This window comes from Acanthopagrus latus, chromosome 23, assembly GCF_904848185.1.
Source record: "Acanthopagrus latus isolate v.2019 chromosome 23, fAcaLat1.1, whole genome shotgun sequence".
Lineage (NCBI taxonomy): Eukaryota > Metazoa > Chordata > Actinopteri > Spariformes > Sparidae > Acanthopagrus > Acanthopagrus latus.
The window spans coordinates 15,689,814-15,717,428 of NC_051061.1; the positions used below are offsets into that span (position 1 = coordinate 15,689,814).

Genomic DNA, 27,615 nt, shown 5'->3' on the forward strand with positions numbered 1-27,615 from the left:
TATAAACACCTTCATTTGATTTAGTTTTTTCTTGACGGTTTACTGGGACGTCTAGTATAAAATAACATGTTAAAGTTAAAAATTCTTTGTACTGTTGGTGTGTAAGACATAAAAAAGAGCACACAGTGGTTTCATTAACAGTCTGAAAACGTAAAATGCTATCATGTACAACCAAAAAGGTAGCACATTTTCACATCTGACAACATGAAACAATCAAATGTTCGTCTTTTTCTTTTTAGTGATTTTAATAAAATTTCGATTGTACTGCTGAAGTTAAGTGCCTTGTCAATCACTACCAATATTAAACTCATCCTAAATGTACTACAGATGACTTTATACTTACTTTTAATTTGAAAGAATATAATTTGAATTGCTCCATTATTGTACAACACGCTTCTTGACACTGATGTATTTGTGACTAAATGCAAAGTAAATATAACGAAATGGTAACCTAATGAAACTGTGTCCAGTCAAACTCTATCCTAATATCTTCATTCTCTATTCCACTGAAAACCTCTATTTATTAATGCCACAGGTATTATTTATTTAGTATTGGGTTTGAAAGTAAGCTCAGCCCAGATTGACAAGCGAGAGTAGTAGTAAAAAGTACTATGAGTGTAAAATGCTCTGCAGTAACAAGTAAATATTATTGCTACTGTGGGAAGTCAGAGATGTCCAGGAGCCTTAAAATAAACCCCAAAATTTTATTTGAATCTCTCCGAAAGAAATAGCTGAAGGCAACACCACATACATGACTTATTTATTTAAAAACAATGTACAGAAAACAAAGCCCCTGTTAAAATAACAGATTTGACACCAAAGCCCAGGTTGAACAAAGACTAAGGGAAAAACCTGATAATGATCATGACAGGTTCAAATAATAATCTGCTGGACTGAATCATGTATATAGCTCGAAGTCTAGTCTCTTGGAGTTGTAGAACTGAGAGCCATCCTGGTCCTTCCTCCTGCAGTAAACACCGCTGCTGAAATAGCCTTCATCCACCCAACCCTAGAAAAACAGACAAGAAGAAGATTAAAACCCACCTGGACAGATTGAGGTTAAAGGTAGAACCAGACTGCAACCCAATAATCTAGTGAACATGATGGGATTTACTAACAGCTTTGCAAGCATATTAGTTTACCGTATAAATAAACACAAGAAAAAGAGTAAATTGTAAAACCTGGAGTAGTCACCGGTATTTGTCAAATTACTCTGCAGTAATTAAAATGATTCAATTATCATTTAAACTGACCCAGACATTCATTCAGTAAAAGCAAATTATACATTTATTTACATGTATGTATATAATGCATATTCAGGATTGACTCATTATTGACGATGAATAGATCTGATATTCAGCATTTTACTTTATAGGAATGCTGATAAACGGAATTAATAAAAAACTGTGGCACTTGGCTTTGACAGTCTGTAATTTCCAAAAGTGCAATTAAGTTTCCTTCAAAATGTTGTCCAGTGGAAGAAGTAGAAAAGGGAAAAACTGAAGTAAAGTGTCTCAAGTTTGTATTTGAGAGCAGATCTTAGTTACATTCTACCACTGCCAATTCAGACGTAAAAATGGTAATAATAAAACCTTTGTCAACTAACCACCCTCACGCCAGGAAGTCCCTTCCGACTTTGTTCTGATCCTTCCTAACACTTGCTTACAAAACCAGAAGGTCAATCCAAACTCATGTAATAATCTTTAACCAGTGATGCTTTTATTTTTTTAGAAGGCCACTATTTCTATTACAAAACAGTGCATCACCTACAAACTTAGGAACTGCTTTATGACCCAAATTTTGTAAGACAATACCTGCATCTGCTGACTGGTGAAGGGGCCGTAAACTTCTGAATCATCTTTATTCTCCCATCTGTACTCCCACATCACTTCATCACTCACTGAGAAGAAGACAAAACTTGGTTAAACAAAACGCGATATTTAGTGCTATTGAAGAGAAATGAATACAAGTAACACTAAGTTACCTCTTTTGTCTTCCTCTTTATCATCAGTTCCACCATGCTTGTCGTCAAATTTATCTGCAAACATGTCAAGTTCATCTTCTTCTCCATCATCATCGCCATCACCACTGGCTTTCCTTAAAGCTGGTTGCTTGCTACTCATGCTTCTCATCATATAGGCCAGTTTTTCATACGTTTGCTGATAGATCTCAAACATCCCAGATCCAACCAATCTGTCAGCTAGTGCTGTGAGCCTGTCAAGCTTTTCTGTATCTCTTTTGGCCTCCTCAGTGGGTTCACTCTCTTCCCTCAGCTTCCCCTTCTTCCGTCTTCCAAGGCCTCCTAGCCGACGAAGTGCTGCGGCAACTGTCTCCCCAGGTAGCAACAGTTCGACCACAGCTTCTGTGAGCTGGTGCTGTGTGAGGGATGCCAGGGGGTCCTCTGCAGGCTCCATCTCCTCTTCCTCCTCTTCATCTTCATTTTCTTTGTCTGCCTGCTGCTCTTCTCTTTGTTTCTCTTCCTCAGCCTCATCCTCATCACCAACTCTGCGCTTCCGTTTGGCTCCAAGACCTTTCTTCTTTTTTTTGAAAGGTTGTTCTTTTATTCTCACCTGCAAGAAATAACATATATTGCTGCATGTTGCTTGAAAAGTTGTCACAAAAAAAGCAAGAGTCCCTCAATTCCATTTACCCAATCAATGTTGTCAAGCCAGTTATCTCTAATCTCTTGATCCTTTTTGACAAAATAGTTTCCCTCAGAGTCAAAGTGTCCTTCCTGCATCTCCTCGTCCAGGTTGAAAGGTGTGATAGGAATTCCCTCATCACAATCGATTGTTGCTCCCTCTTGGCCTGAAAACATCATTAGCATAGTGTCAGGTGACATAATTACTGATACTCCCTGTTTAGGCAAAACACAATCTCTCTAAACTCGTGGCACTTGTACATAGATGGACAAATATTTCCCAACGGCTTCTTCTTTTAGTTTGCTTCCTTAACATTTAATTCAAATTCTTAGTCTGGGGAAACACTATGGATTTAGACTTCTGACTAACAGGTTCATATGTACTCAGAATTATACATGATAAAACTAAAAAGAAGTAGCACGTCATATCCACCATATCTTGTCATGATTACAGTTCAAATATTAATCGTGACATACCGTCCACATCATCACTGTCCAGAATTTCATATTTTTTGCTGTCTGTGTCACCCTCTTCATCCTCTTCATCGCTATCAAGGGAATGTTTTCCCTTAAACCTGGAGCCTGGTCCACTGACAGCTTCACAGCTCTAATCGGGGAACAGAGAAAGATAGAAAAGGAAAATGTGACATGTAACATTATTTAACAAACATAACATCTTACTTGCTGGAAGTCCATGTCCTGGTAACACTGTCTGTTTTTGATTAATCTTTATGGCTGAGCTTCTATTCATGATATCATTTAAGGTCTCTCAATCTGACAGATAAATATTGTTCTTCCGCACATTTCAGTCTTGAAAGAGCGATGTACTGATAGATGAAAAAAGAAAGAGGATCCTGCACATGTGAAAAGCATGCAACTCAGACAAAAATGACTTGGGTGCTGTTTGTTATTCTTTTATAAACAGGTATATATTTTGGACTGCACACGTTGAGACTGATCATGTTATTGGGTCGTTATAGCGTCTTTAGAGTGTTAAATTCTGTATTTGTCGACTCATATATTGGTTAGTAAGCAGTGATGTGCGCGGCGCAGCGGTACCTTTTTGTTTGGGACTTCGTCATCCAGGTCGAACTCCCCTTTCCCATCCTCAAATGTTACTTTCCTCTTCGGCATGGTGCTACAGAAGGCAAGACAGTGGCTCTATTAATCCCCAACGCAGCTGTAACATCAGTGAGCGGTTGTATTAGTGAGTACCATTTAACACTTTCACAGAGTAGCTGGATTCCTGTAACGTTGCTAATACGCGCGGTTACCAACAGCACTCACGTTAGCTTTGATGCTAAAAATGTTAGCCGACAACTGCAGGCACGTAGCGCATGCCGAAGACAACTCTTGCTAGCGGCAACAGTTAGTAAACTCCTGCCATTCGACGTGCATGTTCTCTTAGTGTTATAACATACAAATAGATATATTAAACTGAGATTTAGCTGGAAAATATCAAACCTGGTGAGTATAATTAACGCGACGTTTGCTTTCGTTTCTTCTTCGCTTGTTTTCGTCTGCTGATTCTTCTTCTTCGTCCCTTTTGATTCTCTGGTGGTCGGTAAACAACAATATGGCGCATTACCGCCCCCGTCTGGTGACCCTTCTAAAACTAAAATCCCTCAAGGTCCCAGATATTTTCAGAAAAGTTGAGGATTTTACTGTCCTGATTATAGCCAAGTGACAGAATGGTACAGACTAAAAAAAATCTTTCCGTGATGCTGCCAGCCACAAATGTCACTAAAACACATGGATATTTTTCAAAGTTGTAGCCACACTTGAATTATCTGCCTCTAACCGACAAGAGTAGCTCTCAACTGCCCCATTCACTCCAAACACAAACACACAAACACAGACACAGACACAGACACACACAAACACACACAAACACACACAGACAATGTATATGAATATATGAATCATCATCATCGTCATTTGGTTATATTTCACTGCAGCAGTGTGGAGAAATCTCACCTCAAAAATGAATAAACTCTATTAAAAGTATCCTGACCTTTGACCTTATGTCAAATCAATTCCTTCATAGGTTAGCTCATCATTGTATTTGCATCTTTGTGGTGAGGCCTTCCTCTATCACAGGTGACCTTATGTAAAATCAATTCAAGTGTGAATTAAATTGCTTGCTTGTTTTCCCCTCCCTGTCATGATTTTCTCTCTGACTTTAATGTTCATCTTGTAGGAGTATGCCAAACTCCAGGTCACGGAGCCCAAGGTTCTTACAGTTACGGAGCTCGTAGAGCAACCTGCTGAAGACCTGTTCCCGTGTCTCTGCCACAGGACGAGGGTAAGGAACGACAATGAGTGTGCTGTCTATTGCTGTAGAGTGTAGTGTTTCACCTCACCACAGCTGACCTTAGAGAATCTAAGGTGTAAAAGCTGTACTTTGTTAAATCATATTTAAACCGGAAAACACAGATGTAGTCATCCTTGTGGGTGTAGCTCAGTGGGTAGAGCTGGTGGACTAGTGATGGCGGGCCTGAGCTACATGTCAAAGTAGCCTTGAGCAAGATACTGAACCCCAAAGTTGCTCCTGATGTGCAGTTGGCACCTTGTGTGTCAGCCACTGCCATCAGTAAGGGTCTTGCGATGAGCTGGCGACTCATTCAGGGTCCCCTGGCCTTCGCCCATAGAGTAAACTGGATTTGGCCCCAGTAACCCCCGCAACCCCTTAGGGGGGAAAAAGAGGCAACATCCCACGACCCTCACGGATAAGCAGAAAGAAAATTAAAAGAAAGAAAATATTTTTTCGGTGGAACACATTTTTTCCTCATATATATCGAGATAACGACATAAATGCATTCGTTATCACGAGAAAACAGTCGTTGTTATATCGAGATAACGACATAAATGCATTCGTTATCAAGAGAAAACAATCGTTGTTATATCGAGATAACGACATAAATGCATTCGTTATCACGAGAAAACCATCTTTGTTATATCGAGATAACGACATAAATGCATTCGTTATCACGAGAAAACCATCTTTGTTATATCGAGATAACGACATAAATGCATTCGTTATCAAAAGAAAAAAATCGTTATATCGAGATAACGACATAAATGCATTTGTTATCACGAGAAAACCATCTTTGTTATATCGAGATAACGACATAAATGCATTCGTTATGAGAAAACCATCTTTGTTATATCGAGATAATGAAATAATTGCATTTGTCATCAAGAGAAAACTATTTTTGTTATGTCGAGATAACGAAATAAATGCATTCGTTATCACGAGAAAACAAACTTTGTTACATCGAGATAACGAGATAATAAGTTGTTATCACGAGAAAACAAACTTTGTTACATCGAGATAACGAGATAAGTTGTTATCACGAGATAACAGTGCATAAAAAGAAGAAAAATCCATGGCCATTTGAAAAGTTTATTTATATAGAATTTAATGTAGTCAGAAACAGAAATTAATCAAAACAAAAACATAAAGACATTAAAACAGCATCTGAAAGAACAGAAAAAGCTAGTATAATAAGCTACTGAAAAAAATGCATTAAATTAATTTACTTATTTGAAAGCCACAGTTAACAGTTATGTTATATTCTGTGATTTAGATGAGTGACAACTTTATTAAATAAGCAACTATCAGAACAAACATCTCAAATAACCCTCCCAATCCCCCGAACAGGTAAACCAAATGTGTTCAGTCCTGACAACATTTAGTAGTTTTTACACAAGTAGTATGACTTTAAAGTGATTTAAATAACACATTAAACCACAACTGAGACAAACACACTGAGTCCATTCGGTGCAGGCTAAAATGAAGCTGCATACTGTGTGTATGAACTACTGTAGCTGCACGAAATGACCTTCGAGATGCTGATATACTAACATACCAAGACATTATTACACACAACACATGGAGCCTGTTAGTTAACTGTGCTGTACTCTAGTATTAACAAGTTAACATTACACAGCACGATAATGGTGTCATGCTAACACTCTCCAACAGACATGTTTGCTAACATGCAAACCTGTCTGTAAAAACACGATGACTTAGACGTCTTTATAAGATCGTTATAGTGTCAGTACCCGGTTCTGACAATTAGTGTTGCAAGCAAAGGCAGCGCCTGTAAACTCTCTGGACTAAAAAGGTTTTAGATTCATTCCAGGTCCAGTTTTCTGTATTACATTCATAAGTAATAATTTTTCATAACAAGTATCTTTAAACAAATAAAACTTTACTTGAGGCAACTCTACTGATGTGCAGAAGCACCATTCAGACACAAGGTATTTCTAACTGCTTTACATAAATATACATCACAAATAATAAAATCTATATTATTAATTCAGTTTGTAAATCCAGCTATTTGTCTTCTGCAATTAAAAAATAATTAACATTTCAAACTGCAAATCCATTTTTAATTTGAACTATTTATCAGTGGACTGTTATTTTCATTTTTAATCCCTCATTTTATTACATATTAAACATCAAATAATTATACATTTATTGTAATTTAGTCTATTTTAGACTAATACTTTATTTTATTAATGCCTGTATTTATTGAACTATTAGTTAAATGCTTGATTACTATCTTAGGTGACACTTGTCTGTCTGTGAAAGATAGCGGAACAAAATGGCCGACAGCCATAGACATTAGACTGACCTAAAAACAAAGATGGGAACATTAATATTTGACAGGAGTTTCTGCCTTGATGAAAGACTGTTTGTGAGTTTGTCTAATTAAAGAAAATACCTCCTGCTCGTATTAAAAGCACCAAAACTCTAAAATGTTGTGAGTGAGTGACAGGAGATTCTGAATGCATTGATGTAGACTGGGAATGATGGAGAAATGACAAGTTAAGAAAATTGGTACTGGTACTGCGCTCCTCCACACATTTAGGCTGGAAATGAATGCAGCTTCTGAGGGTCAGTGGTGCTCTTGTGTTTGAAGTCTATACAGCCTAGAGTCTGTCTGTTTGCGAGCAGCACAATACTTCCTACTGATCTGATAGAAAACGTTTGACAACACCACGCTTGTAAAATAAGTTTGACTCATTTAATGCTTCATCACAGACAGACAGAAACCAAAGCAGTCTATTTTGTTGATGTTCAAAGAATTTTTATGTTCGGGAGTCTCACAGAAGACAGCAGTTACTTCTGGTTCTTTTAGCCTTTTTCAGTATTCTTTGAGCACTGAGCAGACACGTCGCCTCTCCTCTGTCACTGATGCTGTGTGGATGGATGGATCACCCGCTGCAGAGCCTTGCTCTCCTGGCCCGAGCACCAACCAGACAACATGTCAGTCCACAAAACTTGATTACAGGAAATAAGGATTCAGTTCAGGAAGCTGTCGTCCAACTCGTCCTCATCAGCCCATTCCTCTGCCACCACTTGCAGCTCCTGACTGCTCTCATTCTGGAGAAATGAACAATGACCATCAGCACTCTTCAAACATATCAGCCATGTTTGATCCCCCTCGTAAAGTAAAGGTGAAAGATACTCACACTTTCCTTTCGGGCTCCAGTGGCGGCTCATCTCCATTGTTTGACTCCTCTTGATGATTCGTCCTTTCAACCGTCCATCACCTGCAAGATGAGAAAGCAGAGCAGTGGTAGTTTCACGTCTCTTTGTGCATGTTTTGTGTGTGTTTGTGGAAGTTTTTAGTAAATTTGTGGAGGTTTGTGTGTACTTGTGGAGATTTTGTGTATTTGTGGACGTTTTTTGTTAATTTGTTTGTTTTTTTGTTAATTTGTTGAGGTTTTGACTCTCTTTGTGGACTTTATGTGTCATTGTGGAGGTTTATGTGTATTGTGGAATTTTTTAGTGAATTTGTGGAGGTTTGTAGAGATTTAGTGTGTTATTTTGGATTTTTGTGTTTGTTTGTGGAAGTTTTGATTGTATTTGTGTAAGTTTTTAGTGAATTTGTGGAGGTTTGTAGAGATTTAGTGTGTTATTTTGGATGTTTTGTGTTTGTTTGTGGGAGATTTGATTGTATTTGTGGAAGTTTTTAGTGAATTTGTCGAAGTTTTTGTTTATCTGTGGAGATTTAGTGTATTTGTGGAGATTTAGTGTATATTTATGGATGGTGTTTGTTAAGTTGTGAACTTTTGGTGTGCAATTGTATAGATTTTTAGTCTTTTTTTGGAGATTTTGAGTGCATTTGTTGAGGTTTGAGTATATTTGTGCAAGTTTGTGGAAGTTTTAGTGTATTTGTGGAGGTTTTTGTGTATTTGTGTAAGTTTTTAGTGAATTTGTGGAGGTTTGTAGCGATTTAGTGTGTTATTTTGGATGTTTTGTGTTTGTTTGTGGGAGATTTGATTGTATTTGTGGAAGTTTTTAGTGAATTTGTCGAAGTTTTTGTTTAGCTGTGGAGATTTAGTGTATTTGTGGAGATTTAGTGTATATTTATGGATGGTGTTTGTTAAGTTGTGAACTTTTGGTGTGCAATTGTATAGATTTTTAGTCTTTTTTTTGGAGATTTTGAGTGCATTTGTTGAGATCTGAGTATATTTGCAAATTTTGTGGAAGTTTTAGTGTATTTGTGGAGGTTTTTGTGTATTTGTGCAAGTCTTTAGTGAATTTGTGGAGGTTTGTAGAGATTTAGTGTGTTATTTTGGATGTTTTGTGTTTGTTTGTGGGAGATTTGATTGTATTTGTGGACGTTTTTAGTGAATTTGTCGAAGTTTTTGTTTATCCGTGGAGATTTAGTGTATTTGTGGAGATTTAGTGTATATTTATGGATGGTGTTTGTTAAGTTGTGAACTTTTGGTGTGCAATTGTATAGATTTTTAGTCTTTTTTTGGAGATTTTGAGTGCATTTGTTGAGGTTTGAGTATATTTGTGCAAGTTTTGTGGAAGTTTTAGTGTATTTGTGGAGGTTTTTGTGTATTTGTGTAAGTTTTTAGTGAATTTGTGGAGGTTTGTAGAGATTTAGTGTGTTATTTTGGATGTTTTGTGTTTGTTTGTGGGAGATTTGATTGTATTTGTGGAAGTTTTTAGTGAATTTGTCGAAGTTTTTGTTTATCTGTGGAGATTTAGTGTATTTGTGGAGATTTAGTGTATATTTATGGATGGTGTTTGTTAAGTTGTGAACTTTTGGTGTGCAATTGTATAGATTTTTAGTCTTTTTTTGGAGATTTTGAGTGCATTTGTTGAGGTTTGAGTATATTTGTGCAAGTTTTGTGGAAGTTTTAGTGTATTTGTGGAGGTTTTTGTGTATTTGTGTAAGTTTTTAGTGAATTTGTGGAGGTTTGTAGAGATTTAGTGTGTTATTTTGGATGTTTTGTGTTTGTTTGTGGGAGATTTGATTGTATTTGTGGAAGTTTTTAGTGAATTTGTCGAAGTTTTTGTTTATCTGTGGAGATTTAGTGTATTTGTGGAGATTTAGTGTATATTTATGGATGGTGTTTGTTAAGTTGTGAACTTTTGGTGTGCAATTGTATAGATTTTTAGTCTTTTTTTGGAGATTTTGAGTGCATTTGTTGAGGTTTGAGTATATTTGTGCAAGTTTTGTGGAAGTTTTAGTGTATTTGTGGAGGTTTTTGTGTATTTGTGGAAGTTTTTAGTGAATTTGTGGAGGTTTGTAGAGGTTTTGTGTGTAATTGTTGAGGTTTTATGTATATCTATGGAAGTTTTTTGTGAATTTGTGAAGTTCTGTGGAGTTTTTTGTGTATTTATGGTTGTTTAGTCTTTTTGGGGAGATTTTGAGTGTGTTTGTGGAAGTTTTTAGTAAATTTGTGGAGGTTTGTGTGTACTGGACGTTTTTTGTTAATTTGTTTGTTTTTTTGTTAATTTGTTGAGGTTTTGACTCTCTTTGTGGACTTTATGTGTCATTGTGGAGGTTTATGTGTATTGTGGAATTTTTTAGTTAATTTGTGGAGGTTTGTAGAGATTTAGTGTGTTATTTTGGATGTTTTGTGTTTGTTTGTGGGAGTTTTGATTGTATTTGTGGAAGTTTTTAGTGAATTTGTTGAAGTTTTTGTTTATCTGTGGAGATTTAGTGTATATTTATGGATGGTGTTTGTTAAGTTGTGAACTTTTGGTGTGCAATTGTATACATTTTTAGTCTTTTTTGGAGATTTTGAGTGCATTTGTTGAGGTTTGAGTATATTTGTGTAAGTTTTGTGGAAGTTTTAGTGTGTTTGTGGAGGTTTTGTGTATTTGTGTCAGTTTTTAGTGAATTTGTGGAGGTTTGTAGAGGTTTTGTGTGTAATTGTTGAGGTTTTATGTATTTGTAAAAAACATTTAACATGTGTATACACTGAGAGCCACAACATTAGAACCAGTGGCAGGTGAAATAAGTAACACTGATCATTGTGTTCCAATGCCATGTTTGGCTGTGAAACCACGAGTCCTAGCATTCATGTGGATGTCTCTTTGACAAACACCAGTCACCCAAACACAGCTGCAGACCAAGTAATACCCCCTCATGGCAGCAGCACTCCTTGATGGCAGTGCCGCCCCAGCAGGACAACGCGCCTGCAACCATGCAAAAACTGCTCAGAAATTACCTGAGGAAAGTGGGAAAGAGCTCAAGGTGTCAACCTGGCCTCCAGATTCCCCAGATCTAAATCCAACTAAGTTTCCACTGGATGCAGTCTGAGCCAAGGACGATCCATGGGGGCCCCAACATGGATAGGAGTTGGTTCTGACGCATCCCGTGGAAGCTCAACTGGATTGGGATCTGGAGGATGAGGAGGCCAGTTTGATGCCTTGGGTTCTTTGCCATGACGGGGTGTAGTTGGTCTGAACAGGGTTTGGGTGGGTGGTGTTTGTCAAAGAGGCTCCACAGAAATGACAGAAGTCAAAGTTTCCCAGCAGAACATTTGATTGTAACAAGATGATCAATGCTCACTTCACGTGTCAGTTGTTTTAATGTTTTGGCTGAAAAGTGTAGATACACATGTCAATTCCTTTTAATATTTTGCATAAATTGATTTTTGAACTATATTATTCATACTTTGACTGTACTTTGTCTAACAGCTTTAGTTATTAGTTACTTTGCAGATTCATGTATTCAAAATTAAATATTTGCTGATTAAACATTACATATTATTATAGATTAAGTTATCTAGCATTAAAAGCAGAAAGTTGAGACCTTAGAGAGAAAATGTCAGACATTACACACTGTTTTACACTTTCCTGTTGGGTCTGCTGCAGTGTTGTGCAGTTTGCCTTCTGGGTTTGCTGCACTGTTTACACTTTCCTGTTGGGTTTGGTGTGGTGCAGTGCAGTTGGCCTTCTGAGTTTGCGGCACTGTTTTATACTGTCCTTCTGGGGTTTGCTGAACTGTTTTACACTTTCCTGTTGGGTCTGCTGCAGTGTTGTGCAGTTTGCCTTCTGGGTTTGCTGCACTGCTTTACACTTTCCTTTTGGGGTTTGCTGAACTGTTTTACACTTTCCTGTTGGGTCTGCTGCAGTGTTGTGCAGTTTGCCTTCTGGGTTTGCTGCACTGTTTACACTTTCCTGTTGGGTTTGGTGCGGTGCTGTGCAGTTTGCCTTCTGGGTTTGCTGCACTGTTTTACACTTTCCTGTTGGGTCTGCTGCAGTGTTGTGCAGTTTGCCCTTTGGGTTTGCTGCACTGCTTTACACGCTCCTTTTGGGGTTTGCTGAACTGTTTTACACTTTCCTGTTGGGTCTGCTGCAGTGTTGCGCAGTTTGCCTTCTGGGTTTGCTGCACTGTTTTACACTTTCCTTTTGGGTTTGTTGCACTGTTGTCCTGTTTTACACTTTCCTGTTGGGTCTGCTGCAGTGTTGCACTGCAAAAACCAGATCTCCGTCCAATTGAGCTTCCACTGGATGCAGTCTGAGCCAAGAACAATCCATGGGGGCCACCAACATGGATGGGAGTTGGTTCTGGCGCATCCCATAGATGCTCAACTGGACTGGGATCCGGAGAATGAGGAAGCAAGTTTGACACCGTGGGTTCTTTGCCATGAGGGAGTATAGATGATCTGCAATTTACACTTTCCTTTTGGGTTTGCTGCACTGCCTAACACTCCTCTTTTGGGTTTGTTGCACTGTTGCCCTGTTGTACGCTTTCCTTTTGGGTTTGCTGCAGTGTTGTGCAGTTTGCCTTCTGGGTTTGCTGCACTGCTCTACACTTTCCTTTTGGGGTTTGCTGAACTGTTTTACACTTTCCTGTTGGGTCTGCTGCAGTGTTGTGCAGTTTGCCTTCTGGGTTTGCTGCACTGTTTACACTTTCCTGTTGGGTTTGGTGCGATGCTGTGCAGTTTGCCTTCTGTGTCTGCTGCACTGTTTGACACTTTCCTGTTGGGTCTGCTGCAGTGTTGTGCAGTTTGCCTTCTGGGTTTGCTTCACTGTTTTACACTTTCCTGTTGGGTTTGGTGAGGTGCTGTGCAGTTTGCCTCCTGGGTTTGCTGCATTGTTTTACACTTTCCTGTTGGGTTTGGTGCGATGCTGTGCAGTTTGCCTTCTGGGTTTGCTGCACTGTTTTGCACTTTCCTTTTGGGTTTGTTGCACTGTTTACACTTTCCTGTTGGGTTTGGTGCGGTTCTGTGCAGTTTGCCTTCTGGGTTTGCTGCACTGTTTTATACTGTCCTTCTGGGGTTTGCTGCACTGTTTTACACTTTCCTGTTGGGTCTGCTGCAGTGTTGTGCAGTTTGCCTTCTGGGTTTGCTGCACTGTTTTACACTTTCCTTTTGGGTTTGTTGCACTGTTGTCCTGTTTTACACTTTCCTGTTGGGTCTGCTGCAGTGTCGCACTGCAACACTACAAAAACCAGATCTCCGTCCAATTGAGCCTCCACTGGATGCAGTCTGAGCCAAGAACAATCCATGGGGGCCACCAACATGGATGGGAGTTGGTTCTGGCGCATCCCATAGATGCTCAACTGGACTGGGATCTGGAGAATGAGGAAGCAAGTTTGACACCTTGGGTTCTTTGCCATGAGGGAGTGTAGATGATCTGCAACTTACACTTTCCTTTTGGGTTTGCTGCACTGTTTACACTTTCCTGTTGGGTTTGGTGTGGTGCTGTGCAGTTTGCCTTCTGGGTTTGCTGCACTGTTTTATACTGTCCTACTGGTGTTTGCTGCACTGATTTACACTTTCCTTTTGGATCTGCCGCAGTGTTGTGCAGTTTGCCTCCTGGGTTTGCTGCACTGTTTTACACTTTCATTTTGGGTCTGCTACAGTGTTGTGCAGTTTGCCCTTTAGGTTTGCTGCACTGCTTTACACTTTCCTTTTGGGGTTTGCTGAACTGTTTTACACTTTCCTGTTGGGTCTGCTGCAGTGTTGTGCAGTTTGCCTTCTGGGTTTGCTGCACTGTTTACACTTTCCTGTTGGGTTTGGTGTGGTGCTGTGCAGTTTGCCTTCTGGGTTTGCTGCACTGTTTTATACTGTCCTACTGGGGTTTGCTGCACTGATTTACACTTTCCTTTTGGATCTGCTGCAGTGTTGTGCGGTTTGCCTTCTGGGTTTGCTGCACTGTTTTACATTTTCGTTTTGGGTCTGCTGCAGTGTTGTGCAGTTTGCCCTTTAGGTTTGCTGCACTGCTTTACACTTTCCTTTTGGTGTTTGCTGAACTGTTTTACACTTTCCTTTTGGGTTTGGTGTGGTGCTGTGCACTTTGCCTCCTGGGTTTGCTGCAAAGTTTTATACTGTCCTTCTGGGGTTTGCTGCACTGATTTACACTCTCCTGTTGGGTTTTTTTGCGATGCTGTGCAGTTTGCATTCTGGGTTTCCTGCACTGTTTTAAGCTTTTCTCTTGGGTTCATTGCACTGTTGTCCTGTTTTACGCTTTCCTTTTGGGTCTGCTGCAGTGTTGTGCAGTTTGCCCTTTGGGTTTGCTGCACTGTTTTACGCTGTCCTTTTGGGGTTGTCAACCTGGCCTCCAGATTTCTCAGATCTCAAGCCAACTGAGCTTCCATTGGATGCAAGACGATCAATGCTAACTTAACTTTTCAATTGTTTTATTGTTTCGGCTTAACGTTGTAGAGATACATGTTAAATAAAATATGATTATATCATTTATTATATATATAAATTAGATCAAATAAATGCAGCCGCTCTAAACAGACATACAGTTTATGTTATCTTAATTGTTTTTTTTTTAACAAGATAAACAGAAAAAGAGGCAGAGAGACTAGTGTCCCAACAGTGACACTGTACTTACTGGCTTCTGCCAACCAAAACTATCAGTATTCAACGACCTGCGAATAAGACTCGACTACCCTCCAGAATCATTTACTGATCCTCGAGTATTGATGAACAGCAACTGAAAAATCTCACACTTTCTGCCTTTAATTTTTGCACCTCCATTGCACTGACCTTGTTGGACCAGGTGTCACTTCTGTCCTGGGCTGAGCACCAAGCATACACACTGTCAGTCCACAAAACTCGAATACAGGAATTCGGGATTCAGCTCAGGGAACCGTCTTCAAATTCGTCCCCAGCATCCTGTTACTCTGCCCACACTTTCAGCTCCTGGCTGCTCTCATTCTGGAGAAATGAACAGTGACCATCAGTACTCTGACAGATATATCAGCCACGTTTGATCCCCTTTGTGACGTACAGGTGAAAGATACTCACACTTTTCCTTCAGGCTCCTGTGGTGGCTCGTCGCCAATGTTTGGCTCGTCTTGTTCGTCTTGATGATTCATCCTTTCAACCGTCCATCGCCTGTAAAATGAGAAAGAAGAGCAGTGGTAGTTTCACGTCTCTTTATGGAGGTTTTGTGCGGATTTTGTGGAAGTTTTTGTGAATTTGTTGAGGTTTGAGTATATTTGTGGAAGTTTTAGTGTATTTGTGGAGGTTTTTGTGTATTTGTGTAAGTTTTTAGTGAATTTGTGGAGGTTTGTTGAGGTTTTGTGTGTCATTGTTGAGGTTTTATGTATATTCATGGAAGTTTTTTGTGAAGTTCTGTGGAGTTTTTTGTGTATTTATGGATGTTTAGTCTTTTTGGGGAGATTTTGAGTGTATTTGTGGAAGTTTTGTGTTTATTTGTGGAGATTTTTAGTGTATTTGTGGAAGTTTTGGGTTTATTTGTGGAGGTTTTGAGTGTATTTGTAAAAAGCAATTAACACGTGTATACACTGAGAGCCACAACATTAGAACCAGTGACAGATGAAATAAATGACATTAATCATTGTGTTCCAACGCCATGTTCGGCTGTGAAACCAAGAGTCCTAGCACTCATGTGGATGTCTCTTTGACAAACACCAGTCACCCAAACACAACTGCAGACCAAGAAATACCCCCTCATGGCAGCAGCACTCCTTGATGACAGTGCCCCCCAAGCAGGACAACGCGCCTGCAATGCTGCAAAAACTGCTCAGAAATTACCTGAGGAAAGTGGGAAAGAGCTCAAGGTGTCAGCCTGGCCTCCAGATTCCCCAGATTTCAATCCAACTGAGCTTCCACTGGATGCAGTCTGAGCCAAGAACAATCCATGGGGGCCCCAACATGGATGGGAGTTGGTTCTGGCGCATCCTGTGGAAGCTCAACTGGATTGGGATCTGGAGGATGAGGAGGACGGTGTGACACCTTGGGTTCTTTGCCATGACGGGGTGCAGTTGGTCTAAACAGGGTTTGGATGGGTGGTGTTTGTCAAAGAGGCTCCACAGAAATGACAGTACTCAAAGTTTCCAAGCAGAACATTTGATTGTAACAAGATGATCAATGCTCACTTCACTTGTCAGTTGTTTTAATGTTTCGGCCGAACAGTGTAGATACACGTCAATTCCTTTTAATATTTTGCATAAATTGATTTTTGAACTATATTATTCATACTTTGACTGCACTTTGTCTAACAGCTTTAGTTACTAGGTACTTTGCAGATTCATATAATCAAAATTAAATATTCGCTGATCAAACATTACATATTATTATAGATTAAGTTATCTAGCATTAAAAGCAGAAAGTTGAGACCTTAGAGAGAAAATGTCAGACATGCCAGTGTCATGCATTATGGAGGTCACTTATTAATCAATTGACTAATTGCCTGATGTTGGCATACTCATAAAGCAATTCTGTAGAAAGACAGCTGATTTTTGAGTCTCATTCTCAGGTCGTCAGATAACGCACTTTGTGGTCTATTAACAGGACTCACAGAGAGTCGAGTTGTTAAAAGTGATAAGACTTGTATTTTCATATATATTTTATTTCAAGATATATATTTTTTATATATATTTTTTGTGATTATCCAGTAGCTGTAAAAACGCTTATTGAATCCTGTGGTTTTTCAGTTGGGGCCGCTTGTCTAGCAGACAAACTAACAACTGGATTGCTGTTACTGAACTTCCGTGTCTAGAACTCTACGGTGGTTAATTGGTTGTCTTAGCTTAGTGCATTCAACATTGTTTAGCTAACACTGTTAGCCTGAAAAGCTTTATGCCACAATATTTCTCTAGCAAAACAACTTCCAAGGCTTCATAAAGCTGATCGAGCACTCTCTGAATGCACATTTGGACGCTCGAGTTGAGACGTACCTGAATTGATAACAAACCTTCAATACAATTAGAAGGACACAGACAAACTAACAATCACTCAAGCTGTTTGTAGCTAGCAGTTCGCTACACTTCTACCAAGAACATGACCACAACAGCTACTTCCAAACAAAAAAACGTCACTACAGCACAATCGGATCCTTATTAGTGGCCTGCTGGGCATTGAGGCCGAGGGCCCTGTAACAGCCTTGTAATGATCTCTGCTTGGTGTTATCAAGCAGGAGTCTGTTGCCCACACTTGCAGAGACAATGAATTCCTGCAATTGTTTTTTAATTTGTTTTCTCACAGAGGTTCAACATTATCTTCAAGCAAAGGCATCGCATTACCATGCGCACTGAACTTGCGAGTGGAATCGTCATGGACAGATGAGGACAGAGACCCGAACCGCTACAGTGGAGTCAGGCTAGCTTCTACCGTGGCCCTGAGCATGTCCCTAGCCAGACACAAGGCCCAAGCGAAACACACACACTTTGGGCATGCTTCTACCAACCATAGGTGTCTAGAACATTACCAACCATAGGTGTCTGAACGTGAGGGACCTTTAAGTTGGCAGGATCGCACAAGGGCTCGTAAGATATGCTATTACCAATACCAGCGGCTGATCAAAGGCCTGACTACTGCCATTCATGGAAACCACAGCTTACAGCTCTGATGGACAGCACTCGGGCATTTGCCATTGAAGATAGTTGAAGTCTGGTCAAATTAACTTTTAACTTTAACTTACAATCATAACACCAGGTTTGCCTGGCAGACCACTAACAACTGGATTGCTGTTACCGAACTTATATCCCTAGAGTCACTTCGTTTTGGAGGCACGAGACCTCCAAAACAACACGTCTCCCCTCAGTTCTGCTGTTGTTGTAGCTCTTAATTCGCTGCACTTCTACTAGAGGTGGGAATCTCTTGGCACCTCACGATTCGATTATGAACCGATTCTCAATGCAGCAATTTTTTAATGTACATTTCCATACATGATTTAAAATAATAATAATAATAATTAGAAGAAGAATAAAAAGAATAAGAATAATAACAACAACAATAATAATAATTAAATCTGAGTTTGCTAATCACGTCCTACTTTTTTCTCACTGTGTGACTAATTGGTACTTCCAATATATTTAATTAATGAAACAAATGAAAGAAATGTGGCAAGTCAACTGGAAGGTTATATTTGCTAGCAAACATCCAGCTTTGCGTGTTTTGCCAAAAGGAACCAAAAGGAAAAGTGTGCCTGTAGCAGCATACATGCAGTACATTAGTACATAAATAACACTGATCATTGTGTTCCAATGCCATGTTCGGCTGTGAAACCATGAGTCCTAGCACTCATGTGGATGTCTCTTTGACAAACACCAGTCGCCCAAACACAGCTGCAGACCAAGTAATACCCCCTCATGGCAGCAGCACTCCTTGATGGCAGTGGCCCCCCAGCAGGACAACGCGCCTGCAATGCTGCAAAAACTGCTTAGAAATGACCTGAGGATTGTGGGAAAGAGCTCAAGGTGTCAACCTGGCATCCAGATTCCCCAGATCTCAATCCAACTGAGCTTCCACTGGATGCAGTCTGACCCAAGAACGATCCATGGGGGCCCCAACATGGATAGGAGTTGGTTCTGGCGCATCCCGTAGATGCTCAACTGGATTGGGATCTGGAGACTGATGCGGCCAGTTTGACACCGTGGGTTCTTTGCCATGACGGGGTGTAGTTGGTCTGAACGGGGTTTGGGTGGGTGGTGTTTGTCAAAGAGGCTCCACAGAAATGACAGAACTCAAAATTTCCCAGCAGAACATTTGATTGTAACAAGATGATCGATGCTCACTTCACTTGTCAGTTGTTTTAATATTCTGGCTTAACATTGTAGATATACATGTTAAATAAAATATGATTATATCATTTATATTATATATAAATTAGATCAAATAAATGCAGTAAAATCTACGATAATCTGATTTAATATATGTGTTTTTTTAAAGGTAAACCAAATGTATTACGTCTTGAGAACATTAAGTGCTTTATACACGAGTAATATGATTTTAAAGTCTATCTTTTGAAACACAAGAGTCAGTGCAGTGATTTTAACAACACATTAAACTAGAACTGAGACAAACACACTGAGACCATTCTGTATAAACTACAATGAGGCTGATATTGTGTGTCTAACACAACAGATGAAGCCTGATAGCTACCTGTGCTGTACTCAGATATTGTGATGACGCTAGTATCAACAAGTTAACATTACACCGCAGGATAATGGCGTCATGCTAACACTCTCCAACAGACACACACGTTAGCTAACACGCAAACCTGTCTGTAAAAACACAACGATGAAACGATTCAGAAGTCGTTATAAGCGCGTTACAGTGTTAGTACCCGGTTCATATGTCCTTACCCCTAAGTAAAGGCAGCTGAGTCGCTGCTAACATGTTTCCCAAACCATGCAGTGCATCTCCAAAAGTCAGCTAGCTAACATAGCATAACATAAGCACTCACTTACACTGACCAGCAAACCTTAGCTAACCAGCTTCCATGCCGTTCAAAATAATGAATGAATTTCAAAAAACTTAAAGCCGACGTTTCCAACGCTAGCGACTTGTTTTTAGATAGCGACCTAAATGTAATTAACTGTGCATAATTCATGTAATAAACACCGCAGCGATAAAACGACCAAAATCACAATGGAGGTCTGGTACACCAAGCAAAACATAATGCCCATGGCGGATTTAGTTGGATGTTGTTTGAGGATTATGTTCCAGCCGAATTTACCTCAGCACTTAAGAGTTAAATGAGACTTCTTCAAAAACAAATCTCACCGACATGAGAGGCACGCTGGCTCCCTTTTAACCCGCACATAAGCAGGACTTGCTGGGCTTAGCAAACACATGACACAGCAGCATAATGGCGTTATGCTAACACTCTCCAACAGACACACAAGTTAGCTAACATGTAAACCTGTCTGTAAAAACACAACGATGAAACGACCCAGAAGTCTTCATAAGCTCGGTACAGTGTCAGTACCTGGTTCATGTGTCCTTACCCCTGAGTAAAGGCAGCTAAGTCGCTGCTAACATGTTTCCCAAACCATGAGGTGCATCTCCAAAAGTCAGCTAGCTAACATAGCATAACATAACTACTCACTTACACTGACCAGCAAACCTTAGATAACCAGCTTTCATGCCGTTCACAATAATTCATACATTTCTAAAAACTTACTGTACACATAAAGCAGATTGGTACATAACTGTTTACTCACCTTGTTAGTGTCCTCAGAGAAGGGCTGCTCCAAACAGAATGAAGATCCCTCAGCAGCTGATATTAAAAACGAAGAGTTTTGGAGGGAAATACACAACTTTCACGCGGGAAACGAGTGAGACCGCCCCTTTTGACGTCCACCATCCGCATTGGTTAGAGAGGCTGTGGGCGTGCATGGTTGCATGGTTTACCTGTATCTAACCAGAGAGTACAACTAAAGGTGGATTATTTAGCTCAGTTGGCAAAACAGGTGTCCCTTGATCATAAGACACGCTTTTGCCGGGGTTCAAGGTCCCAGGACTGAGGGCCTATCGTTGCATTTTGTTTACTGTAATTTCTCAATCTGTCTTGTCAATAGAGGGCAAAATATGAATAAACCAAATATTAATAGAACCAACACAGATAAACAATTGTTAATAGGATTTAAAAAGGTCACTTTTTTATTGATATTTCATTTCTTTATTTGTTATTATTCTAATACAAACAGAATGTAATCAAATTACATTACTTTAATATTGTAATTGGGTGAATTCAGGTCATTTTGACACGCCAGCTCAAGTGTTATTGATTTCTGTTCTGTACTGTTACCATAAAATTAGTTAATTTAAATTAAATGTGAATCCTGACTTAATGGGGGTGTGCTTGTACATATTATGTGAGAATCTATTTGTTACCTTTTTATTATCTTGTTTATTTTGTACTGTTATTATTGTTTATTGTTAAATGAAACTATCCTTAGGCTGCTGTGACACACAAATATCCATGTTTGCAGGACCAATAAAGGAATTCTGATTCTGAGTCACTCACGATCTATGGGATTTTCATGAGGAGGTCAGTGATGTAATATTCTTAACAGTCATAAATAAGAAATGTTTCTAATATTTTATCACATTATGTTTGTGTTGGGGCCGGCACATGGTTCTGACATGAGAGCGGCCTAAATTGCACTAACAAACGAAAGTGCATCGACCCTAATGTCCAGTAGGTGGTGCCAGCTTGACACAGTCCACCAGGTTTGATTGGTCCAATTTCCCATTGTCTGAGAGCGCACCTGAATGCATCGTCAGTTCCGCATTAACCAGATAAACGGAGCAACTGCGTGCCCGTCAGTGTGGCCACTATGGCAAGCTGTTTAAACATTTAATCGAACCACACTTCTATCTGTCGACTAAGCTCTGCATGTAAACGCACTCAGTGTGTTAGTCTGACTAAAATCGGACCAGATCGGATTTCTCATAGTCGAATTAAAGCACCCAGATTATTCGATTGATAGTCGCATTACTCCTGCATGTATACGCTCCAGCGGATCGGATCGGATTTGCGTTCTGCGCAGGCGCGAGATTTTGCCCTGGGGCCGTGAGCCGGAAGTAGACGGACGGCGGCGGTGTCTTTCCTCCGAAATCGCCGCAAGCAAGGGCGCCATTGTGCATCTTGGTTGTGTAATTATCATGTACACCATATACGAAGTGTACAAAGATGTAGCTTCGTCTCGCTCTTCGTACGCCATCTTTCTTGAATGCCGAGGCGGCTGGTGACGTAAAGAGGTCAGCCGGGGGTGTTACTGTTACCACTAGTTGAAATGGGTACAGCGCCACCTAGCGTACCTGGGAGTGACATGCTCCGGCCCAATAATCCGCTTTCAGTAGCATAGTCGAGCTATGGCTGTTATCAGACTAAGTATTATATGTATGTACTCTGTATTCTATACAGAAGTATAAACGACATCACCGCGTTCAGCAATGTCTCCTGTTACTCATCATATAAATATTTTGGCGATAAACATTGCCTTCTCTAGTTTATTTTGTCCTCTCTTGGAGTATCTTCAAATGCTTCATATCCCTGAAATCTGTACAACCTAAGCTAAAAGGTAACATAAGTCAATAAACCAAAATAGATTATAAAATCACTGAGCGTGTGTCATAATTTAAGAAAATACAAACATCATCATATTTTTTTACTACAAGAAACACATTACATATTGATCAAACAATTTTGTAATGTAGACTCATGAACAAATTATTTCTCAACACTCAATAATTTATCTGAACAATGTAAATATTTTAGAGCTGAGATATGTTTATTTAGGCATATTTAATATTTGATCAGCAATAAAAATGGTAACAAGGACCTATATTGCTATTTCTGCTTACTGTGATGTTAGTACTACTACATACTGTCAGTATGTTAAAATGCTTCATACCCCTAAAATCTGCAAAACCTAAACTAAAAGGTAATGTAAGTTAATAAACCAAAATAAAGGCAAAAAGCATTGAAAAAAGTGTCATAATTGAAAAAATTGAAAAAAAAAAAATACAAACATCATCACTCACATCACATCATCAAATTTGACTAAATAAACATACAATACATATTGATTTATTAAATTGAAATAAATTCAATGTTGAGGCACCTGCTGGAGGTCCAATTTCATAGAGTTAATTTATGAAGTCATATATAATGAAGGTGTTACTGTTTTACACAGTGAATGTAATGCCAACCAAGGTCCATGTCTGAAATGTTGAATTTTACAAATTATATAAATAATTCACTTTAATGAGAGTTTGCAGGAATTCAACACTTTATTTAGCATGAATACATAAACTAAAACTCTTAGCTGTCAGTGTTGTTACCTTCAGGAGGGGCCCTTCAGCATACAAGGCCATGTAAATCTTTTCGGCCAGGACTCTTAGCTATGAAATTCCTTGAGGTCCTTGAGGATAAAACAGATAAGTGTGTGTTAAAATAGATGCAAAGAAAAACAGAGGCACATTTTCAAGAGGTCAAATAATATCTGTGTGTCTTTGCTTTCAACTGATGCAAAAATATTTTTTATTTATTTTTTTTGTTAATCAAGAGAGACAGATTTGGGCATGCCATTGCTTTTAAAGCAGAGAAGAGAATCTAACACATCTGTTATTGTCATGAACAATATTCATTATATCTGAAACAAAGCTGCACATCTCCCTGAAGAATCAGCCACCTGCCCAGTGACATATTCTCTGCACCGTCTAAGATTAAAATAAAACTCGATCTGAAATCAAAAAAGGCAACACAAAATGCAGAAGTGAGAGAGAGCTGTGACAAAGCCATCAGACCTCAAACTCCACATTCACATCTACTGCAGCATCTCGCTTCCAGGTGGCAGTTCTTCTCAGGGAGGTTGGTTTTCGGCTGTTCTGTTTGGCTGACGAGACAGCTCAGGGTCGGCTCGAGCGTAGAGGAGAGAGAATATAATGTGTCAGGATTTTGTTACCAGGAAGTGGGGCGAGTTATTTATATTTCAACACTTGTCCTCTAGTACCCAGGAGAGAACCAGTGGTAGTAACCTGAAACTATATATTCAAACATTGTCTAGTTCTGGATGCATCGAGCTGATACTGAACAACTGGCATTATGCTTAGGAGCGCTGACGACCAGGAGAGAATATCTGTAAAGTAAATAATGTAAAGGTTGTGTGGGAGGGTAAAGTGACCCTGTGAGGGACTCAAGAGGTAAGTCTGAGTCACGATTTTCTATCTATCTATCTATCTATCTATCTATCTATCTATCTATCTATCTATCTATCTATCTATCTATCTATCTATCTATCTATCTATCTGTCAATATTATCAATAATAATTTTGAAGAGCTTATTGTTCTTCCTATTTAAATCGGGTCACTTGATGATTTATAGTCAGTGTTTTTCTGGTCCAAAAAACAAATTTTGGTGTTTATTCCAGTTTAGGCTTCTGCTCTGAAAATAGGGAACAAAGAAAAAACAAACCTCTGTTTGTAAAAAAAAAAAAAAAAGTTTGAAACTTTGACACTGATTTGATCTTTGATATTGCATTTACTGTGCAAGCTTGTCATGTTTTTCATCGACAAATCTTAATCTGAGAAGTAACTTATTACACTTGTCAAAATGTATGTATAAATGTAGTGGATTCAAAAGAAGAAATAGAGGTGTCGCATAAAATTGATCGACTCATGAAAAGTCAAAGCATCTTGCAGTCATTATTCTATAAGTATAACATAGTGAATAATTACTGGACTTAATGCTACTTTCAAACCTTAAGTGTCCAGACAACTGAAGGATATTAAAGTTAATGAAGGGAATTTAATAGAAACTTAATCACATCTCTAGCGTGTTCTTTTGCTACATGTCATGCAGTTTTCAGTATTTTAGATTCTAAAAGCACTTTCTCTTCTTTAGGTGTTGGGATGAAGCTCCACAAGAAGATCTTGACCCATTACCTCTCATGCACCTCTCCAGTAGACAAAGAGGGATATCTCTACAAAAAGGTTTGCACTGATATCATGAAGGCACTGTGTCCTACATGTTGATACCCACATGACAGTAACTGTAGTAATCATGCTTTCTGTCTTAATAGAAAGAGAGAAATGCCACCTACCAGCGGCGGTGGTTTGTCCTGAAAGCAAACCTGCTTTTCTACCAGGAGCGCCCGGGTGACCGACACCTGCTGGGCGTCATCGTGTTGGAGGGGTGTGCAGTTCGGCGCCCGGAGTCTGACGGACAGTTTGCCTTCTCCCTGGTGTTTGAAGGGCCCGGACTCAAAACCTACAGATTTGCAGCAGGGGATAGTCACACTCAAGAGAGCTGGGTGAAAGCTTTGCTCTCAGCCAGCCACTGTTACCTCTCCCTGCTGGTGAGAGACCTGGGGAAGCAGTACGAAGGTGTGTACAACTATTCCTCTGCAACAGGTGCTATGCAAATATTATTTATTATGAATCATGAGTGGACTCTGTTTTTATTAATTCCCTGTTTTCTATCTGCAGAAGCTAAACAGCAGCAAGGCTCTGGTGAATCCTGCCACAGCTCCTCTGTCAGCGCCCTCAAGTCCCCAACCAGCTTTTTCCTCCCCGTGCAGGGGCCAACAACAGAGGTCAGGGAGGGGAGAAGCCTCAGTGCCAGCACCGTGTTGCAAGCCCCCACTAAAGTGGTGGCCAGGAAGTCCCCTAAACTCTGGCACAGGAGAAATGCTCACGTCACACCACTCAATGGACCAGCACCTTTGTACGGCGAATGGCCTCTGGTGGGTTTCGATCCACTCGAGGAGTTTAGTAAACTTCATGATTATTATGGGCAGGAAGTGAAGAAAGCGAGAGATGAATGGCTGAGGAGTCGCCAGGCACAAGAAGAGCGTAGTGATGGTGATCTCATCGACCTGGGTTGAAAAAAAAAACCCTGACAGTTGAGAGACATTCAGAGAGGAAGTGAGACAGATCTGTTCATGCGTGTTAAGAAGGAACTGAACCTGAAGTGTTGTGAGTTCTACTTTATTTAATGAACTCAGAGTTTGAGGCCCAGACACCTGTAAATGTGCTAGATGTCACATGATGAGTTTAGATCAATTCTATGTTAGATTTGTTTTACAGAAAGTTGTAATTTCCCTGATTTGCTATATGAAATATGAAAATCAGTCAATACTTCATACTCTGGTGAAGATTATTAGTTTACAGAACAAAATAAAATGTCTCCATACAGCCTCTGAAAGCCGGGAGATCGACAACTGATTTGAAAAGACATTATTTGCACCCTTTTTTAAGCCAAAATCTTCAAATTCACTTTAAATTCTAAACTGAAAACATAAGCACACACCCTGTCTGGAACTGGTGCACAAGCTTGATGGAGCCATTTTCTGTTTCTATTTTGGGGCGTTTTTTTTTAAATATTTAGTTTTAAAACGAGTCCTCATCTACTTCAGCTGTTTTGGAGGATAGAATCAGCACAAACGTTTTATGGACAAGAAACTTCTCCTGATGTTCCATCAGCAGGAGGGCAAGTAAATAATGAACTGAATTTTTATTTGAGGGTGAACTTCTCCTTTAAAGTATCCATGAGATTCAACAGAGAACAAGCAACAATCCAGACACAAAGTGCAGATGCTTTTGGTGCCGGCACGTCTGTCATCCGGACATGAAACGATGTGACGATCGGCCTTTTTCACAGCATGTTGCTTAATGTTAATGATATTAACAATGCCTCAGTTCTACTGAAGTGTAAGCAGCTGTGACTGTGTAACAGTGAGGCAGCATCTACAATAATGAGACCCTGAAACTGAAACAGCTATATGGAATCTTTTTGTCATTCAAACCTGCGCTTTTCCAACTGTAATATGTAAAGATGTTTTCCATGAAAAATGCCTTTAATCGTTCTCGTGTACCCCCTGCTGAGTGAAGCTGCACACTGCTGATTGCACAATAGCTCCCTGAGCAGTTTAGTATTCACATATGGTGCAATATAAAACAATTTAACCTATGCCTTTAAAAGCAAAGAGTATTATATGGTTTGCATTGCCTGAGAAATTAAAGTTGATCCGCCTCAATAAATCAGCTGTCATTAATCCACTTCCCTGCTGTGGGTCTATGAGGTAAAATCATTTTACTGAAAAAGATCTGTGAGCCCAGGAAGCATAACAGAGATGTAGAGCCACTGGAGGCTAGTAAACAGCAGAGGGCATCACATCCACACTATGGTGACTCCAGGCTGAAGTGAACCACCTGATTTATTTACACAGCGTAATCTTAGCAGTGGGCTTTGTCGGAAGTCAATCACTGATTTATGGAGGTATGTGAGTGGCAGAGTGACAGGTGACAGGTTCAATATATTGGTAAATCAGATGCCCTTAATTGAGTTGTCCACTCAATTACTCAAACATGTCTGACTGCAATTTCAATTTAATCCACTCTGCTAATTAAGCAAAGCAACTGCTCCAGAGGTTAAAAAGTGGTTATGTGTGACTGTAATAAGCTTTAATAAGTTGAAGGCAAAGCCTGACATCTGCCCTGACGCTTAAAATGTACTGAGTGGTGATCAGTGTAACACAATGCTAAATGAAATCAAATACCATAACAAACAATCTTAGGCACACCAGTGAATGAAACTATAACGTCTCGGATGTCAGGGATGTCATGGATGTCACGGTTCCATAAAGTCGCCTCACTCCACAGGACAAGGTGGGAGCTTCCCCACATTCCAGACCCTACAGACAGGCATACCAGTCATCCAAAAAGTGATAGATGGCCTCAGAGGAGCGTGGCCACACATGTCAAGTTACACCAACAGGCATGTGAAGTGCGTACACATCTGTACATTTACTCCCGACAGCAGCGTGTAAACACATAATGAAGTGTCTTGTCATTTTATGACTCCGTTGTAAAGTCAGGAAACGCCAGCAGCTGACACATCTGTGAAAAGTTTGAGATGTCACACCTAATCTTCTTTTTTAATGTACTTGCACCTCAAAATGAAGAAATGAGAGGACCAAATCACCAG

The 27,615-nt window shown here is 39.7% G+C and overlaps 2 protein-coding genes and 1 long non-coding RNA gene across 11 annotated transcripts; 1 reads left to right on the forward strand and 2 right to left on the reverse strand.

Annotated features, from left to right (window-relative positions):
- Nucleotides 1–690: 690 nt before the first annotated feature.
- Nucleotides 691–4,236, reverse strand: cd2bp2 (CD2 (cytoplasmic tail) binding protein 2). Of its 4 annotated transcripts, none has more exons than XM_037089449.1 (7): nt 4,106–4,236; nt 3,701–3,779; nt 3,119–3,248; nt 2,651–2,808; nt 1,985–2,570; nt 1,815–1,900; nt 691–1,009 (listed from the first exon to the last, which is right to left on the reverse strand). In XM_037089449.1, exons 2-7 carry the CDS (start codon nt 3,773–3,775, stop codon nt 899–901), a joined length of 1,146 nt encoding a protein of 381 aa, XP_036945344.1. In that variant the 5' UTR covers nt 3,776–3,779; nt 4,106–4,236; the 3' UTR covers nt 691–898. The 4 variants fall into 4 exon arrangements, with proteins under 4 accessions (XP_036945344.1, XP_036945346.1, XP_036945347.1 ...); XM_037089451.1 differs by having other exon boundaries at nt 3,701–3,821; nt 4,106–4,222; XM_037089452.1 differs by lacking the exon at nt 4,106–4,236 and adding an exon at nt 3,929–4,099.
- Nucleotides 3,262–26,687, forward strand: zgc:153733 (uncharacterized protein LOC556313 homolog). Of its 6 annotated transcripts, none has more exons than XM_037089458.1 (7): nt 3,262–3,566; nt 4,842–4,946; nt 21,112–21,170; nt 23,695–23,773; nt 24,532–24,620; nt 24,710–25,013; nt 25,116–26,687. In XM_037089458.1, exons 5-7 carry the CDS (start codon nt 24,540–24,542, stop codon nt 25,511–25,513), a joined length of 783 nt encoding a protein of 260 aa, XP_036945353.1. In that variant the 5' UTR covers nt 3,262–3,566; nt 4,842–4,946; nt 21,112–21,170; nt 23,695–23,773; nt 24,532–24,539; the 3' UTR covers nt 25,514–26,687. The 6 variants fall into 6 exon arrangements, with proteins under 6 accessions (XP_036945353.1, XP_036945349.1, XP_036945350.1 ...); XM_037089454.1 differs by having other exon boundaries at nt 3,263–3,566; nt 23,695–23,830; XM_037089455.1 differs by lacking the exon at nt 23,695–23,773 and having other exon boundaries at nt 3,263–3,566.
- LOC119014362 lies at nt 6,066–15,264 on the reverse strand. The gene is made up of 4 exons (XR_005072945.1): nt 15,173–15,264; nt 14,912–15,082; nt 8,126–8,206; nt 6,066–8,036 (listed from the first exon to the last, which is right to left on the reverse strand). It is a non-coding gene; the product is annotated as an uncharacterized LOC119014362 (long non-coding RNA).
- Nucleotides 26,688–27,615: the final 928 nt, after the last annotated feature.